This window comes from Theropithecus gelada, chromosome 6 (genome assembly GCF_003255815.1).
Source record: "Theropithecus gelada isolate Dixy chromosome 6, Tgel_1.0, whole genome shotgun sequence".
NCBI lineage: Eukaryota > Metazoa > Chordata > Mammalia > Primates > Cercopithecidae > Theropithecus > Theropithecus gelada.
Genome location: NC_037673.1, coordinates 144,538,097 through 144,557,954, shown reverse-complemented (window position 1 = coordinate 144,557,954; position 19,858 = coordinate 144,538,097). Strand labels below are relative to the sequence as shown.

The following is a 19,858-nucleotide window of genomic DNA, read 5'->3' as shown; positions in this document are numbered from 1 at the left end:
TTGGAAGGGATATACTTCACCTCAGAGTTATATTAGGTTTATATGTCTATATTATCCAGTCATTAAAATGGAATCATCTTCTTTAGCACAGGTTGAGCATGCATAATCTGAAAAATCTGAAATTCAAAATAAAATCTGCAGCTTTTTGAGCGCCAACATGGAGCTCAAAAGAAAATGCTCATTGGAGCATTTCAGATAACAGATTTTTGGATTAGGGATGCTCAACCACTGGGTTTTCTGAAAATATTCCCCAATCCAATAAACAAAACCCAAATTCCCAAACACTTCTCGTCCCAAATATTTCATGTAAGGTATACTGAACCTGAAATATTTTTAAGTAAGAAGAAATCATAAATCATTGTTTGCAGAAGCCTGATTTCAAAGGTCTTACACAAATAGTATGGATGTCTATTAGATCACAAAATGCGGAAAATCTTGAGTATACCCATTTTTATTTGATTTTTGTGTATGGTCTAAGATAAGAGTTCAACCTTATTCTTTTCATGAGGAAATCCAGTTTTTCCAGCCCCATCTATTAAAGAGACTATCCTTTCCCTCTCATGACCTTTTGATTCTGAGCTTCCTATTCTGCTACATTGAAATGTTTTTGTTTTTAAGCCAGTTCCATACACTCTTTTGATTACTATAGCCTTGTAACATAACTTTAAATAAGAAAGTGTGACACCTCTTTGTTTTTCTTTCTCAGAATTACTTTGACGATTTGATGTCTTTTGTGGTTCCAGACAAATTTTAAGATTTTTTTTTCTATTTCTGTAAAGAATTTCATTGGAATTTTTACAGAAATTGTGTTAATTCTGTATATTGTTTCGGGTATTACAAACATGTTAACAATATTCTTCTTCTAATCCATGAGCAAGGGATATCTTTTTATTTATTTGTGTCTTCACATTTTTTATCAATGTTTTGTAGTTTACAGTGTATAATCTTTCACATTTTTGCTTAAGTTTCTTGCTAAGTGTTTTTTATGCTTTTGAAAATGGGATTGTTCTCTTCATTAATTTTTCATATAGGTTATGATTTGTGTACAGATATGCAATTAATTTTTGTGTGTCAATTTTGTATCTAGTAATTTTACTAAATTCATTGATTCATTCTAACTGCTTTTTTTGTGGAGTATTTGGGAGTTTCTACATTTAGAATCTTGTAATTTGCCATTAGAAATAACTTTACTTCCTTATTCTTTGATTTGTGTGCCTTTTTATTTTTTGTTCTAGTCTGATTGCTCTTTGTAGTATTTCCAGTACTGTAATGCGTTTGAACCAAAGTGACGAGAGTGGGCATCCTTGCCTGGTACTGGTTCCTAGAGGAAAAGCTTAGTTATTCCCCATTGATTATAACATTAGCTGTGGTTTTCTCAAAAATGGTTTTTATTATGTGGAGGAACTTTCCTTCTATACCTAAACTATAGAGAGCTTTGAATCAATAAATAATGTTCAACTTTGTGAAATGCTTTTTCTGCATCAATTGAGATGGTAAAGAAGTTTTTAAATCTTCTATTCTGTTAATGTGACGTATTTCAGTGATTGATTTGTGTGTGGTTAAACCAGGCTTGCTTGCCAAGGATAAATCCCACTTGGTCATCATGTACTTTTTTTTTTTTTTTTTTTTTTGAGACGAAGTCTCGTTCTGTCGCCAGGTTGGTGTGCAGTGGCATGATCTCGGCTCACTGCAACATCCGCCTCCCAGGTTCAAGTGATTCTCCTGCCTCAGCCTCCCGAGTAGCTGGGATTACAGGCACCTGCCACTGCACCTGGTTACTTTTCGTAGTTTTAGTAGAGACGGGGTTTCACCATGTTGGCCAGGTTGGTCTTGATCTCTTGACCTCGTGATCTGCCAATCTCGGCCTCCCAAAGTGCTAGGATTACAGGTGTGAGCCACTACGCCTTGTTGTCGAATTCCTTTTGACAATATTTTATTGAGAATTTTTGAATTAACGCTCATCAGAGAATCGCTTGTCTTTTTTTTTTTTTTTTTTTTGTGGTATCTTTGACTTTGGTATCGAGCTGGTGATATAAGGACTCATATAATGAGTTTGGGAGTATTCCCTTAGTTCTATTTTGGGAAGAACTTAAGAAAGATTGGTATTAATTCTTTTTTATTATTTGGTAAAATTTAGCTACAAAGCCATCTGGTCCTGAGCTTATCTTCATTGGGAGGTTTTAATTACCACTCCAGTCTCCTTATTTGTTATTGAACTTTTCAGACTTTCTGCTTTTTCTTACTCAATCTTTGTAGGCTGTATTTTCTAAGAAATTATTTTCTCTAGGATATCCAATTTATTGACCCTTATTATCCATTCTATTTTTGAGGGATGTATTGTAATACCTTCTAAGTATAAGGCCTGAAACCCCAAAGCTCTTAGAATAAAACATAGAGGAAAAGTTCTTTAACGTTGGCCTTGGCAATGATTTTTTGGATATCATACCAAAAGGAAAAAGAAAAAAATGATACAAGTTGGGCTACCTCAAAGTAAAAAGCTTCTGCACAGCAAAGGAAACAATCAATAAAATGAATAAGGAACCTACATATTAAAAGAAAGTATTTATAAACCGTATATCTGATAAAAATTAATATCCAAAATATGTAAAGGGGCCATGTGCATTGACTCATGCCTATAATCTTAACAGTTTGGGAGGCTGAGTCTGGCCGATCGCTTGAGCCCAGGGTTTCTAGCCAGCCTGGGCAACATGGTGAGACACCGCCTCTACAAAATATACAAAAATTAGCAGGATGTGGTAGCACACGCCTGTAGTCCCTACTACCTGGGAGGCTGAGATGGGAGGATCACCTGAGCTTGAGGAGGTGGAGGTTGCAATGAGCCATGATTGTGCCACCACACTGCACTTCAGCCCCAGTGACAGAGTGCGATACCAACTCAAATTTATACGTGTGTGTGTGTGTGTGTGTGTGCGTATATATATGTGTATATATATATAGTCAAAAATACAAGAGGTAACAAGTTTTGGTAAGGGTATGAAGAAAAGGGAGCCCTGAAACATTGTTGGTGGGACTGTAGATTAATAGGCTATTGTGGAAAACTGTACAGAAGTTCCAAAAGAAATTAAAGATAGAACTACCATATAACCCAGCGGTCCCTCTTCTGGGTATATACCCAAATAGGAAGAAATCATGACCTTGTAAAGATATCTGCACTTTCATGTTCATTGCAACCTTATTCACAATAGCCAAGATATGTGAATAACCTAAGTGTTCACTGATGGATGAATGGATTAAAATCACTGGCATATGTATAAATGTACAGAATATTATTCAGCCCTTAAAACAAATGAAATTTTGCCATTTGCTACAAAATGGATGAGTCTGGAGGACATTATGCTAAGTGAAATAAGCCAGACCCAAAAATAAAAGTATTGCATGGTCTCATTTATATGTGAATCTCAAAATAATTCAAATATACAGAAATAGAAAACAAAACAGTGTTTATCAGGGATAAGGTTGGTGGGGGAATGGTATGAAAATACAGAGATGTAGGTCAAAATAGTTTTTAAAAATAGCCCATATGTAGGATAAGTAAGTCTAGAGATCTAATATACAACATGAGAACTATGGGTAATAAAATTACCCATTACTACGTTGGGATTCATGCTAAATTAGTAGATTTTAGCTATTATTGCCACACACACACACAAAAAAATGTTTTCACATAATACACACATACACACATAAAATGAACACAAAGTTATCATAGAACAAAAATCATTTTATTTGTTGAAATTAAATGAAAAATTTTGGAAATGAAAAACTGAAATTGTCTCTGTGTATGGACAGTATGATCCTATATACAGAAAACCCTAAAGATGCCACAAAGAAAACTGCTAGAAAAAATAAATTTAGTAGAGTTGCAGCATACAAAATCAACATACAAAAATTAGTATTTATAAACTAATAATGAACTATCAAAAAAAAATTTTAAACCCATCCACAATAGCAACCAAAAAAGAAAAAACTTAGGTGTAAATTTAATCAAGGAGGTGAAAGATTTAGATACAGAATACTATAAAACACTGATGAAAGAAATTGAAGAAAAAATAAATAGAGAAATACCTGTGTTCATGGATTGGAAGAATTTATATCATGAAAATGTTTATACAACCCAAAATGATCTACACATTCAATATAAAAAGTTCAGTCTTTTTATATAGAAATAGAGAAAACAACTGTTAAACTCACATAGAGCCACAAAAGACCGTGAAAAGCCAAAGCTATACTGAGCAAAAAGAATGAAGCTGGAGGCATCACACTACCTGACTTCAAAATGTATTATAAAGTTATTTTATGTCAGCACCATGCTACAAAGACAGCATGGAACTGGCATAAAAACAGATATATCCACCAATGGAAGAGAATAGACAGATCAAAAATAAACCCACACATTTTTATCTAATTGATTTTTGAATTAAAAGTTAAAAATACACAATGGGGAAAGGAAAAGGAGAGTCTCTTCAATAAATGGTGCTAGGAAAATGGAGTATCTGCATGAAGAAAAATAAAATTGGATTCTTATCTCATACTATATATAAAAATGAACTGAAAATGAATTAAAGATTTATATGTAAGCATTGAAACTGTAAAACTAGAAGGAAACAGGGGAAGAGCTTTATAATATTGGTATGAGCAATGTTTTTTTTTTTTTTTATCTGAACTCTAAAAAAAGGCGACAAAGCAAAAGTATGAACACAAATGAGATTGCATCGATCCCGAAAGTTTCTGCACAGCCAAAGAAACAATAAAGAGACAGTCCACAGAGTGGAAAAAAAAATTACAAACCATGCATCTAACAAAGGGTTAGTATTCCAAAATACATAAGGAATTCAAGCAACTAAATAGCAAGAAAACAAATAATGTAATTAAAAATTGGCAAAGGACCTGAACAGACATTTCTCAAAAGAAGGCATACAAATTGCAAACACGTTTATTTTTAAATGCTCTACATCACTAATAATTAGGGAAATGCAAATTAAAACCAGAATAAGATATGACTTCACACCTGTTAGAATGGCTATTTTAACAGTGAAAGATAAGAAGTGCTGGCAAGGAGGTGAAGAAAACAGAACCTTTGTACTCTCTTAGTGGGAATGTAAATTCGTACAGTCATTATGGAAAACAGGATGGAGGTTCCTCAAAAAACTAAAAATAGAACTACCATATGATCCAGCAATCCCACTCTGGGTATATAGCCAAAGGAATTTAAGTCAACATGTGGAAGAGGTATCTGCATGCGGTATCCATTACAGCATTGTTTGAAGAGAAAACATATGTAAACAATCTATATGTCCATCAATAAATGAAGAAAATGTGATATATTCCAAGTGTGATACACAATGGAATACTATTCATCTTTTAAAAAGAAAGAAACTCTGTCTTTTGCAGCAATATGTACAGAATTGGAGAGCATTATGTTAAGTGAAATAAGCCAGGCACAAAAAAAAAAAAAAAAAAAAAAAAAAAAAAAAAATACCGCTCCTAAATACAGTTATGCATAGAAGAAATGTACCTAAACAGTTATGGCATAGATGCCAAGCCCACAGCTAACATCATACTTAATGGTGAAAAGCTGAAAGCTTTTCCTCTGAGATAGGGAAAAGGACAGAGATGCCCACTTTCACCACATACTCACACTTAAGTGCAGAATGTTAAAAGATCAAGTTCATAGAAGTAGAAGTAGAGAGTAGTATGCTGGTTACCGGAAGCTAGAAGTAGGGGTGGGGAGGAAGGAATGAGGAGGTGTTTATCAAATTGTACAAAGTTTCAGTTACACAAAATAATAGGCTTATAAAATCTACTGCACAGAAGGATGACTATAGTTAATAAAAACATGTTAGCTATTTAAAAATAGCTAAGAAAGTAAATTTGCAATGTCATACCACAAAAAAATAAGTGAAGTGATGGATATGTGAATTAGATGGATTTAATCATTCCACTTTCTATACATATAACAAAACATTACATTATACCCCGAAAGTGTACACAATTATGATTTGTTGAAAATAATAATAATAATTAATCAGTAAATTTTAAATTAAAGAAAATTAACTATGGTATAGATTTGTCTCTTTGTTTTCATGTTATTTGAAATAATAATGACTTTCTGGCAGCCTACATAGGCCCATATCTAACTCATTCCAAATTTTTGCTCGGAAAATACATGGAAAACAGTTTACACAAGTCTGTCTCTCTGAATTAACTTTCTCAGGGTAAAAATAATCTAATCAGAAAGAAAAAAAAAAACTCCATAGGGTTAGAAGAGTAACATTTAGTCCATTCGTTAGTTGCAAATATTCCATTAGTTAGAAACATTTCCCAGTACTCTCATCCAATGTGGGACCTGAATAAACATCAAGGCTGGATTATGTTAGGAGGTTTCATCTTCCTGGGGAGAAGGATATTATCACATTAGATGACGAGAAATCTGCAGCTCATAGAGATCTAGCAGTTTTCCCAAAATCATACTGTTATATGACAAGTTGACCAAAAGTATTGTCAAAGTTGTTGGTCTAAAGAGCAACGCTTTACTGCCACCTTATGAGCAAATAGGGTTTGCTACAAGTCCTAACAAGAGTTCATTACAGTTGAACTTGGGCTTAGAGAGTGTCTTTTGCAGATGAAATAAAGTGTCTTGTATGTCATACTAAGATGTTTATTTCTATTATAACTAACCAAGGATAGTGATTTTTAACAGGTAATATTTAAATGGAAAATTACGGTCAGAAGAATAGAATGGAAACTGAGATAACAGTTAAGACGAATAGCAAAATAATATTAAAACAAGATGACTTTAATTAAATAAATGTTTATGGGTTTGATCAATATGTAAGCTAACATAAGGAATATGTATTTATTGTATATTAAAATTGAGTTTGAGTGAAAAGAGGCTTAGAGAGAATAAGAGCATTAATTTTCATTGCATCAAAACATGTGTAGAAGCAAATTTAGAAAAACATAGGATCCATATTAGATAAATTGACTTTCAAGATTCCGCAAGAGCCAGTGAAATTAAGATGTCCAGTGTCTGCTCCTCAAAGAAGACGTTTATGAGGCCAACAAACATGAAAAAAAAACTCATGAGCACTGATCATTAGAGAAATGCAATTCTAAACCACAGTGAAATACCATCTTATGCCAATCAGAATGGTGATTATTAAAAAGTCAGGAAACAATAGATGCTGGTGAGGCTGTGGAGAAATAGAAACTCTTTTACACTGTGGGTGGGAATATAAATTAGTTCAACCATTGTGGAAGACGGTGTAGTGATTCCTCAAGTATCTAGAACCAGAAATATCATTTGACCCAGCAATCCCATTACTGGGTATATACCCAAAGGACTATAAATCATTCTGCCATAAAGACACATGCACATGTATGTTTATTGCAGCAATATTCACAATAGTAAAGACTTGGAATGAGCTCAAATGCCCATCAGTGATAGACTGGATAAAGAAAATGTGGGACACATATACCATGGAATATTATGCAGCCATAAAAATGAATTCAATCTGCCATTTGAAGGGACATGGATGAAGCTGGAAGCCATCATCTTCAGCAAACTAACACAGAAACAGAAAGTCAAGCACCACGTGTTCTCACTCATAAGTGGGAGTTGAACAATGAGTACATGTGTACACAGGGAGAGGAACAACACACACTGGGGCAGTTGCGGGGTGAGGGGCAAGGGGAGGGAGAGCATTAGGACAAATACCTAATGCATGCGGGTCTTAAAACCTAGATGATGGCTTGATAGGTGCAGCAGACCACCATGACACATGTATACCTATGTAACAAACCTGGACATTATGCATGTGTATCCCAGAACTTAAAGTAAAATAAAAATCTAAAATAGTAAATTTCATAGAAACAGAGAATAAAATAATAGTTTCCGGGGACTGGGGGGAGGGAGAAATGGGGAGTTGTTGTTCATGTTTTTAAAATTTTGATTACATAAGAATAAGTTCTGAGGATCTGGTATATGACATAGTGCCCATAGTTAACAATCCGGTGTTGTGCACTTAAAAATTGATTGAGGGTAGGTCTCGTTACTTTTTCTTACAATAACAACAACAGCAGCAGTAATAAAAACAAAGAGTCACAAGAAAATTTTTAGAGGTGATAGATATGTCTACTGCCTTGATTGTGATGATGCTTTCAAGGTTGTATGCATATGTCCAAACTCATTAAATTGCGTGTGTGTGTGTGTGTGTGTGTGTGTGTGTGTAAAGATGTCCAGTGTCTGATGCTAAGAATGTGGGTACAGTCTCATGACGTGGGTAAGTGAGTTATACATATATAGGCAACAGAGTAAATACAGATGTGAGTGGGTTTGTCATGCAGAGGAAGCAGGGTGGGCTGGAAGATGGCAATGACTAAAACCTAGGGCTAATCAATAACCAAAGGATAAAATATACAGGGAATCAGAGGGAGGAATTTGAAGTCACCTGCCAAAGACAAAGGGAGAGAGAGAGAGAGAAAGAATGAGAGCACAGGCAGTGACTGTCAGAGCTAGGACCACAAAAGGGGAACGTTCCTTTTACGTTAGCAGTCATAAGAGACCTGTGAAAATTATCCTTAGGGGTTGCATGAAAAGGAGGCCATCTTGCATTTAGATGTATGCTGATCTCCTTCACTTCTTTGGGAATGCCTACTATCAAATGACAGAAAAATATATTATTTTTACTGATCTTCTTACTGTTATTCATTGACAGTTTAAGTCAGTGCTTTCTTATCCACTAAAAAGATTTGCAGCATTATAGAGCACAAATCTCATCCATTGGAATTCTTAGAAAAAGTAGAATAATGACAATGTATTCTAGTCTAGACTTTAGGAGGTATCATAGAAAAAAGAAGTACAAAAAATAAGTACAATGGCATGCTAAAAGATAAAGTCAATTTCTACTTTCAAACAATATGATGCAAGAAAAACCAGATAAGATATATTATCCTACCTGAAACAACAAAAATAGACAAAATACGTAAAACAATAACACTAGGACACCAGGCACTGAAGGACAGATCCCTAACAGATGGAAAATAAATAAGTTAAACTCTATAGTTGGCCTTGGTTTTTGCAATGCAAGAGATTCTAGAAATCAGAAAGAGCAATCTCAATGAAGCAATTATGAGTTGAGGACACAGAGCTGAAAAGAAATAGAGACTAAACTGGCTGGTATCTGCAGGACTACTGCACAGGAGAGCTGGATAAAGGGATCAGAAGGTTAATAATTGGTGCTTGTGCGTGAAGAAACTACCCAAAGCAAGGAGAGAGTCATTAGAGAGGATTAGAGATAACAGAGCTCAGATCTCATGCAAGGCTATTAAAAGTGCCTATTTGAGATTTTTAAGAGTTCGCTTGATGACATTAACAGCAAATTAATTATTGCAGAAGAAAAGATTTGTCAACAAAGATACAGCAATAATGTTAGAAAACAATCCTCCCAGGATCCCTGAAGTTCTTGGTGTTCTTGCAGAGCTCAGGACTTGAAGCAATGGAAATTGGCATGCTATAAAGCTAGAGAATACCTAGTTTTTCCCAGAGATATTAACTCTAAATATGACACAAGAAAAGTGATTGTTTCCTTCTCACTGGAGCCATGTATTCATCTTGTGATCAGCATGGGACATAAGATCAAAGATCTAACAGAACATGTGCACACTCTGACCACAGCCCTGCAAGGTAGTGAAAGGCAGAATAGCTGCTCTTTCCCAAGCCAGTAGGGAGCAAAGTTCTGAAGGGAAGAGAGCACATTAGTGCATATTATTCGTCTGCTGTACACATAGATGTAAAAAATACATATGAAGTATAACAGGGAAAAAGGTGTCCCTATATGCTTTAGGGGTTAAGATGTGTCCAGAGAATTTAAGAAAAAGGCTAATGACCAATGGGACATTTACAGATACCAACAATGTAGGTGTTCTTCTAGGCAAAATGGATTAGTGAGAATGTTGGGCCCTGTTGATCAAAGCTGCACATGTGTAAATACCTCTGTCTCAAGGCTGAGTCCAAAAGGGAGGATGTTTAATGATGAGTTTGCAGAAGTTAGGCAACAGGAATCCTACAAGCAGAATACAATGTCCTGTAGTTCCATTACTTGTTTTTTTGGTTTTTTTTTTTAAATGCCAAAGGAATATGGAAGAAATTTCTGCCACGTTATTTGGAAGACAATCTGGAGGCTTGACATAGACTAATTCAGTGTTATTAGCATTAGAGAGATGATTAATCTCAATATTTGCCTTTGACCCATGACTCAAATTCTGAATTTCTTCTACTTCTGAGATTTTTAGACCTAGCTCTGACACCCAAGTCAAATCAAACTTTCATAAAAGTTTATTTATTAGGGAGACTATGGAAGGCAATCAATCAGTGAGGGGAGAGGTCCATGGAAGGAACTTTAAACAATCTGCTACAAGCTCAATAGTGATAGCTCTTTGTTGTCAAGAACAAATGCAAGGAGATGTAAAAAGTGCAAGAGGGAGATTGGAGACATGGAGGGAAAAAAAGAAGATATCTTCCACATTCAAGGCCATGCAGCTAACATTTTCCATCATGGTAAAACCTGATTCTTCCATGAGATTTCCTAAAGGAAGTATCAGAACAAACATTTCATTAAGTAATACAGTGTCAGAACTACAAAAATACCTTTGAAATTATCTTATTTAAAACCTGGTTTTATATTTCGAAAAACTAAGATCTAGAGTATAAAGGGAATTGACTAATGACAAAAGACAAAATTATTGGATTTCTTACCTAGTTATCGTTCCATGATTCTAAGATGCCACTGGAGATATGACACATGCTACACTCTTTTTGAAATTAAGCTGTGCAATCAAGTCTGAGTTTGTGATGTGTGAGACATATCAATTCTCAACTATTCTGTTAATACTCTTACACTTTGGCTGAATTACTCATTAATGGGGATGACCTGAGCTTTGCACAGTCCTGTCATTGTTCCTTGCACAAAATTTAAAAAATGATTGGGCTGAGGGCTCCAATCTGATGCCATGGTGAAAATTTTTCTCTCTGTGAAATGCAGTCACTCATATAGGAATCAAAGCTGAAAGCATTGTATTGTAAGATTTCAGTATCTAATCACTGATTTATGTCACATAAATCCAAAAATCTAAACACTGTCTCAGATAAAAGATCCAAACTTTGCAATTAACTCATCATTGTAGTTCAGAGTTTCAAACACATAAGAGGGTGAAGATATTTAAGAGAAAGCAAAATTACAATTTGTCTTAAAATAAAAAATAAGTCAGGACCTGAAGGCATATTTGAGAGTTTCTCAAGTGGAAGGCAATCAATTGGTATATGGGAATGTAAGGGCTCAGATACCAGAATGGACCTGAGGAATGTCATTTGGTACAATGAGTCTACTTTCTAATCCAGTGGACTTTCAATTACTATGTGCTTTTCTGAGTGGGGATGATTATTATCTGTGTGAACTGGAGCAAATTCCTGGCTTCAAGGTTGATGTACTTGATAGGAATGGTAGATGGTAATCTTAATGGACAAGCATATTTATATTTCCCGTCTTTTCCCCAAATAGTACTCACAAGCTCTCAACACACAGGATGCAGGGATTATCATAGGTTATAAAATTGGTACCACAGATGGGTTGATATAAGCCAGGGCAGGGGTTGACTGTTCCATTGTACCAACTCAAGTTTACTTTCTCATATGGACATTTCACCTGAAATTGAGTTGAAAAGATTTATCCAGTTAGAACCCCACTTAGACAGGTAGGTCACCTTTGAACTTTACTAGGAAAATCTAAGCATAATCTAGGCATGGTGACTCATGCCTTCATTCCAACACTTTGGGAGACGGAGGTGGGAGGATTGCTTGAGCCCAGGAGTTCAAGATCAGCTTAGGCAACAGAGCAATACCCTGTCTCTCCAAAAAAAATTTTTTTTAATTAGCCAGGCATGGTGGTGCATGCCTGTAGTCCCAGCTTCTCAGAAGGATGGGGCGGGAAGATCACTTGACTGCAGTGAGCAATGCTGGCACCATTCCACTCCGGCCTAGGCTACACAGTGAGACCCCATCTTAAAAAAAAAAAAAAACAAACAAAAAAAAACACCTAAGCATAGGACAGTATTCCACTCTCACAAAAGCTCTCACTTTCCCATATCCACAAAGCCAACTAGAACCTATATATATCCCATTTGGTAACAATATGATGCCCTGGTTGTCAGGACCGTCTCAATAAAGGAGAACAATGGCCAACTATGCTATGGTTTAAAAAAAAAAAAAAAAGAAGAAGAAGAAGAGTGGATAAACAGATGATTTATCTGGGGCTTCTCTCTCAATCTTCTTTATGTCCCAACTATTAGATCTGGAAAGATTCTTAGAGATTTTCCATGACAGCTCAGCAGAGAAAACTGAAGATCAATAATGGAAGAATGCACGTGTCTTAATTTAAAATACTTATTGCCCTGACACTGTAGAAAAAGTCAAAAACAAAGGAGGGACATGTCTCCTCAGGGAACTGGACTCAGGGATGTTTTTTTTCATCGGAAGTTCTTCTCTGGACAATGCCGGTGCTGGTGATGAATTGAAGTAGTGACTCTGGGATTATGAAGCTTGAGGCTAGTGTTCTCAGGGGCTCCATAAGTGTCATAAGATTGGTACAGATAAAATATCCCACACACAAAGTAGGAGAAAATTTTGGCTAGGAATTTGGAAAGAAGGGGTCATATTTTAACTTAGAAATTCCTTCTTTTTATCCAACACCACCATCATGACCAGGCCACCATCGTTACCCGACTAATCCCTCCATTTCCTTTATTCCTCATTTCCTGAAGTTTCACATTTTAAACTTCTATTGAATAATTTTATTTCCTTGATTAAGGTCTTTCGTTGAACCTCATTGCATATTATAAAAAAGTATTTCTTATTATGAGCTAAAAGTCCCTGTGTGACCTGGAACCTCCCAAATCTTCTGCCCTTACCTGATACTACCTTGCTTTCTGTCCTTTTAGTAAGTTTGTTAGTTAGTTTTTATATATATATAAATTCTTTATCTTTCCCTCCCCTCAAGGTCTTCTGAAGTGTCATGACCACCCCACCAAATATATTTTTTCGCAACCTAAACTCTGTCTATCTTTAGAGCTCAGGTTATAACCCACTTTCTCAGAACTATTTATTAAAATACAGTCACAACTCTCTGTTATTTGTTTTTATACTTTTAATCAGTTTGTAACAAAGCATTTGTGTAATTATTTAACTAATCCCACACCCCCAAAGGACTATAAGCCCAGAAGGGAAAGATTTGTGTCTGATTAGGCTAGTCATTATGTGCCCAGCACATATATTGGCATTAGTCATTGCTATGTGAACATTTGCCAAATGAATAAATGAGATGTAAAATAGTTGAATCTGAAGGAATATACAGTTTATCAAAGACAAGAGGAAGAACAGTTTCTATTGTTGTCTATAAAGACAGTTTCTTTTTTCTCTCTCTCTTTGGAGGAAGATATGCATTCTTCAGGTGAGAATCCCACCCTTGTGGGATTCTGTCTGTGCTCCAGTCACACAGGGCTTCACTTAGTGACCCAGGTAGGTAAGGTCTTTCTCCCCACTCTCCACTTGAGTGGCTCCTTTTTATCCTTCAAGTCTCACCTTAGATATCCACATGACAGAGAAACCTTGCCTGAACCCATTGTTTATAGCAGTTATCTCTATGTTCAACAGATATTCTCTATCATACCATTTTATTTCTTGTATTTATAAAATTTACCATAAATCATAGCTGGTTTCTTCCCTTTTTGGCTATCTGCAAGGTTCATGAGGAAAAGGAATATAACTGCTTTCCTCAATAGTGTATCTTAGGGCACAGCACAGGTGATTAATAAATATTTTTTAAAGAAAATAAGTAAAAGTGATTGCCTTTATTATTGTTTATGGATTTATGGGCATGAGGCGAACTCACCCTGCAGGTAAACTTCTGGAAAAGAAAATTCCAGAACTGAACTTTATGAGACCAGGGTATAAATCCTGGACAAATTCTGCAGATCCTTTTCCTGGGGCAGTAGCTTCTGACAAGCTTCACATTCTGATCCCCAGGTCTGTTGAAGGTAGAGCTGCCCTCAAAATATCTTTCTCAACAGTCAACTCATGACTGACTTTTTTACAAAGAAGAAATAAAATTTAAAATTTACGAATTAGACAAAAGCTTAAGGTGCTAATACCTCTAAAGGGAAGGAATACAGTGATGCAAATATGAATCAAAATGAAAAGTTTAATCCCTCATTCATCTTTTCCCTCACTTATCAAATATCGATGACATCAAAAGGTGTCTCCATTTTGCCCTCATCCAAGTTGCAAACATAGTTTGAGGCTCTGTTAAGATATCTACTGTTTCTTCACATTTTCTTCCATCCATATCCAGAAGTTGCCTTCTGCATTCACAAGTTGCATAAGCATTCTCTGTACATCTCAAGACATTTAGGAGCATTCTTTTTTGTTTTTTGTTTTTTGGGGTTTTTTTGTTTTTGTTTTTGTTTTTTGAGATGGAGTCTTGCTCTGTCGCCCAGGCTAGAGTGCAGTGGCCAGATCTCGGCTCACTGCAAGCTCCACCTCCCAGGTTTACGCCATTCTCCTGCCTCAACCTCCCGAGTAGCTGGGACTACAGGCGCCCGCCACCTCGCCCGGCTAGTTTTTTTAGTATTTTTTAGTAGAGACGGGGTTTCACCGTGTTCGCCAGAATGGTCTCGATCTCCTGACCTCGTGATCTGCCCGTCTCGGCCTCCCAAAGTGCTGGGATTACAGGCTTGAGCCACCGCGCGGGGCCAGGAGCATTCTTTTAAGTCATTCTTTCCATCAAACTGTGAGCTCCTTGAGAGCCAGGACCATGTTATACCCAAGTCCATAGGCTCTTAAGAACCTGTCATGCTCCCAGCAATTGCCAATACTCTACATTTTTCAGGCACTACAGAGGGTTCTCTGGTATATGTATGACTGAATGTTGTCTTGATTCCAGGCTGTTTCAGCAGTGTATCCACCACCCTCATACAAACAGGCCTTAAAGACTATTACGGGTGACCCTGATGCATTAAGTTTCCACAGTAACAATTCCAAAAAAAAGACCTCATATTATAATGTCAGTCCTGGGGGGAAATTTAATGGAAGATTACCTTAATAATTCCATGTGGTGCCCACCAGTGTCTAGGGCCTGAAACTAGAGAATATATGAAAATAGTTACAGAATTTAATTCCTGTTAAATCATAGCTTAATCTGTCGGCAGAATAAAAGAGTTCTAATTTATTATCAAGGAAGCTTGCAGGAATGGAAAACATTATTTCATTTATACATGTACTCATTCATTTTTTAAAATGTGAAATAATTCTTTTACTCCTAATTGATATCAGCAGGGGACTATATAGATGTGTCACTGTTTCATAAAGGCTGGCAGTCCAAAGTACTAAATAATTTTTCTGATTAGTTTGGACTTGAGAGGATTTAGAGCTGGTTATGTATGAAAGAAACAAGCAATGCTGTAACTTTAAAGTAATCTTTTGGCCCAGTCCTCATATTTTTTAGGAGTGAAAAGACACCTGGGTAATACTCAGGAATTCTTGGTAAATATGTGAAAAAGCAAGCTCTGCAGCCCTTGAGGCTAGGCCTCTTTATGACTCCCTACATGATTTCTCCTCTAGAAGAGAACATAAAGGATAATGGTCCAGTCAAATATACAGCAAATCATTTTCAAACACTCTAAATTTTCAAGATGTGCTCTGATGTATGCATATTATATTGTTAGTCACTTTTACATGTTACCTCAGTGAGTTACCCAAGCATCCTTCCCTTCATGAGTTAAATCTCATAATCTGCATGCAAAAGATGACAAAACAAAGGTCTCTTCCCATTGAATCAGAGTCTTTTAGACTCGCTCTCTCTCTCTCTCTATATATATATATACACACACACACACTGAGTATGTGTAGACATATACTCTGAATATGCTGTGTATATATATGTGTGTGTGTATATATATGTATATGTGTGTGTGCATATATATAGAGAGAGTCTACAAGACTGATTCAATGGGCAGAGACCTTCATTTTGTCATACACTCTGAGTGTATATATAAATACATATGTATATATACTCTGAATAAATATATATATAAATATATATACACTGCAACACATGTCAGTGGATAATTTGTATGTGTGTGTATATATATGTGTGTGTGTATATATATATAAAAATTCCAGTTAAAGAACAATTTCAAAGCATTCCCTCTCAGATTACAATGTAAAATCCCACAAATCAATTTCAACTTCTGGCCAAGGCCAGCTAAATTACTCACCAGAAGATAACACCAAATGTATCAAGACAAAGGACAAAAGTGAGAATACTGGGAAAGATCTGGCCATTTTTCCTCCTGGTGTGTCCTTGGAATGATGCTCTGAGATATTGTCTCAGGTTGTTTCCCTCTAATACAATCACTGAAGTAGAGACAATCAGGATTTAAGATGACTTTTACAATGAAGAGCCATCTCCACTCTGCCCATTGTATCCTCAGTTCCATGTATTTGGAAAGCCTATCCCATTCTTCCTCAGAAACAAATGTTTAAAAATTTAAACTTTGAATAACTATCTTGATTAAAAGTATAGGGCTCAGTAACAGATCTTTGAATACTCAGAGGTAAATCATAGGTTACTCTATGGGCGTAATTGTATTATTTTAGTGGAAAAACATTTTACATGTCATGAGAAAGCAACTCCTTACCTAAAACTTCACCTAAATTTATTTTTTGAGGGGATGCAAAAAAAAAGATGGGGCTATTGAGGTCCCTGGACAACATGAACTTCTCAATAAATGGAGTAGGTCTGTATTTGCTCATCAAGCAAAGAATATCTCTTTGGATTAAGACAAAAATTTCTGATGATTCAGGCATTCTTGGCTATACTGAGACATTGGCTTGGCTATCTGACATTGAATCCTAGACTCTTTGAGGACATTCACAGGGAGAAAAATCATTCTCTGCCATCTCACTGGGGTCCCACAGCTATTTTAATCCAGACACAGAATGGGAAAAGTCAGTGAGGAAATACTCCCTCGGGATGGACTTTCCTTGTAGCAACATTTCTGACCCCAGAGAATGGTATCTGCAGTTTCCGGGGTCTGACCAAGGGCCACATTTAACTGTTCCTCCATTCCTAATTCTACAAAAGTAGCCTGGTCTTTCCATATGTTCTCTAGGCTTTTATCTCTGTCTGCAGCACATATCAATGGATAATTTATATAAACTCTGCTGATATGCTATGATGTGACAGGTGTTACTTAAGACATTAAAATGTAGCCAGAGTATTCTACTCTCAGGATGATTGAAGTTCTTTGCACACTATGCAAGGTTGCCTACCGTGCCTACTCCTGACACAATCTGGGACACCATGTTTGGCTAAACACACCCCCATCTCATCCTGATATTTTCCCTGGGTTCCTCCAGAAGTGGAACAGGAACAATAGAAGTTCAGCTGCAGCCAGAAAGCTAAAGCAAAACACAGAGGCCCACTCTCTCCATCCCTCATGCCACAGCTGACCCACCTCAGAAAGAAGAGAAAAGGAAGAGGAATATAATGTGCTCGTTTTAAGAAGCATGTACTAGGGCCCCAGGAGGAAATAGAGTAACTGCTGCGTAGGAGAGAAAAGTCACTGAGGCATGATGTGCTGGACTGAGCAGGCCCTGGAGATTCATCTTTCAGATTGCATCAAACCTCAGCAGGGGAAGACCTGAGAGGGGTTAGAACAGATCACTGGAAAGGGCAGCCGTTAGCAGGCAATTCAAGAGAGTCAGTCGTGTGAGAAAACATACCACAGTAGGAGAGAGCAAGCAGAAAGAATATAACATGTTTCACAACAATAATTAGTATCAGGACCAGGACCAGTATTAGGACCAGAATGAAAAAACGTGTGGAAACATCTAAGAAAGAGAAGGCTGGTACAGGAGGTTGCAGTGACAGATTGACATCCTTGGATACCATTTGCAGTAGATCCAGCCTTGTGCCTGTAGTAACCCAGAGCCTTTGCCATTTTAAAAGGGAAGATATGTTATTGTAGCTAAGTTCCTCCTGTTATCTGAACTTCTGGCCTCTACCATTCCTTCTGTAAAAAGCTATTTTTTTATACAAAGAAAATATATGCTTACTTAGAAAATTTATAAAATAGAAATACACAAAAAAGGGAGGGAGGTGGAGCAAGTAGAAACATACCAATAGAAATGGCTAAATAGAAATATTAAAAAAACAGAAACATACAAAATGAAATAGAAATATACAAAATAAAAAATATTCAAATAAAATTAAAAGGTGTAAAATCTCACAGCTCAGAGGTACCTATTAAATATATATATAAATATATATATAATTATATTCTTCTAGTTTTAATATATATACATAATCACACATGTACATATATGTTTTATTATAATATTCAACTTTTATAATATATATTATTTTTTCACTTAGAAATGCCCTATTACATTTTCTTGATCTCTAAATATAGTTATGTTGAATATGAATTTAGATGTCTGGTCTCAAATTTCATCACTTATATAGATTTTAATTATACTAATATTCTTTAATTGTTGCTCAATTAGAGTGATGCCAATTTTTATTGTTATTAATAGTGCTAGCATAGGCACATTTTTATTTACCTCAACTAATTTGTCTTTTAATGTTTCATTTTAATAAATGCTTGTAAATAAACCCACTGAAAACTTCCAGAAAGAACTTACGTCACCTATAATATGAGACAGGTGGTGGCTTTCATCCAATTTTTGGGCTCCATACTTGTAATTTTGGGCTCCATACTTATATGAAATATTTTTAAAACACCCTGTTATCTTCCTGAGTAAATCATTTGCTCCCCAGTTTGGAAAGGTAGATGCATCCTGTTGTTTAGAAAGGATTCTGAATGCAGAAACAGAACATCAAGTTATAATGTTTTGTCAACTTGGAAAGTAATTTCTTCTACCTGGACTACGGAATTTTCCCATTTGCACTATTGGGTAATCACACATTCGATCAAGTGCTCTTTGGAGGTTTAATTGAACAAACACTTAAACAGCTTTGAAAACTGAGCCAGATAAGCCACCCAATAAATGCTATTTTAATTTGGCATCTTCTCAGCCACTATATGGTTGTGAGTGTTGTAAATTCAAAGCCACGGACTCATTTTATGACATTCAGAAATAATAAGTGTGAAATTACTTCCCATCTGATAATAAATAATTTACATTTTTTTACTTTGTTTTGCTGCAAATTTTATTAGCAGAGCATCACTCATAAGGTGAGTTCCCGTAGGCCTTCTACAATCTGGGATTCTGATTTGTCAGGAACTGTGAGGGGCCCTGGAAGTACAGCTGTGAAAACTATTGGCATCATCATTACCCTAATGGAGCTTAGACACACTACAGGAAAAGCCATTAAACAAATAATTACTCAAGGAAAGCAGACTTGAGGAGGAAATTTCCAATATTTGTGTTTTCTGAATCTTGTGACATTAGGTATTAATGATGACCCCTTTGTCATTGAGGAATCAAAAAATAAAATGCCACAAATCCAATATTTTAACTATGTGAAATTGAAAGAAAATATTCTAAGATAAAGAGAATTGCATATTATGGCTCTATTTAATAGATGCAAAACAAGATAACAGAGGGAGGTCTATAAACATTGCTTAATCCTGAAGCACACAGAGGAAAACCAAGTGCTGCAGGAAAGAATTAAGGCTAGAATATCTTTATTTCTTCCAAACTCCCCCAAGTTTCAGTTGAACTAACATTGGGAGAAGACAATAAGTAAGATTAAAGGAT

The 19,858-nt window shown here is 35.9% G+C and overlaps 1 protein-coding gene across 1 annotated transcript; it reads right to left on the bottom strand.

Moving 5' to 3' along the window:
* Window positions 1-10,343: 10,343 nt before the first annotated feature.
* SPINK14 (serine peptidase inhibitor, Kazal type 14 (putative)) lies at window positions 10,344-17,611 on the bottom strand. The gene is made up of 5 exons (XM_025389341.1): window positions 17,590-17,611; window positions 16,348-16,486; window positions 15,169-15,212; window positions 11,587-11,723; window positions 10,344-10,607 (listed from the first exon to the last, which is right to left on the bottom strand). The coding sequence occupies exons 2-5, from the start codon at window positions 16,412-16,414 to the stop codon at window positions 10,562-10,564; spliced, it is 294 nt and encodes a 97-aa protein (XP_025245126.1). The 5' UTR covers window positions 16,415-16,486; window positions 17,590-17,611; the 3' UTR covers window positions 10,344-10,561.
* Between the last annotated feature and the right edge of the window lie 2,247 nt (window positions 17,612-19,858).

Bases quoted from the DNA above. Each gene is read 5' to 3' on its own strand.
- SPINK14 (XM_025389341.1), bottom strand. From the start codon at position 16,414: ATGGCCAGATCTTTCCCAGTATTCTCACTTTTGTCCTTTGTCTTGATA. The intron at 11,724-15,168 runs GTAATCTTCCAT...ACTCAATTTCAG, and splicing joins CACCACATGGAATTATTAAG to GTGAAATGTCCATATGAGAA. The intron at 10,608-11,586 runs GTGAGTACTATT...TACTTCCTTTAG, and splicing joins ATCCTGTGTGTTGAGAGCTT to GAAATCTCATGGAAGAATCA.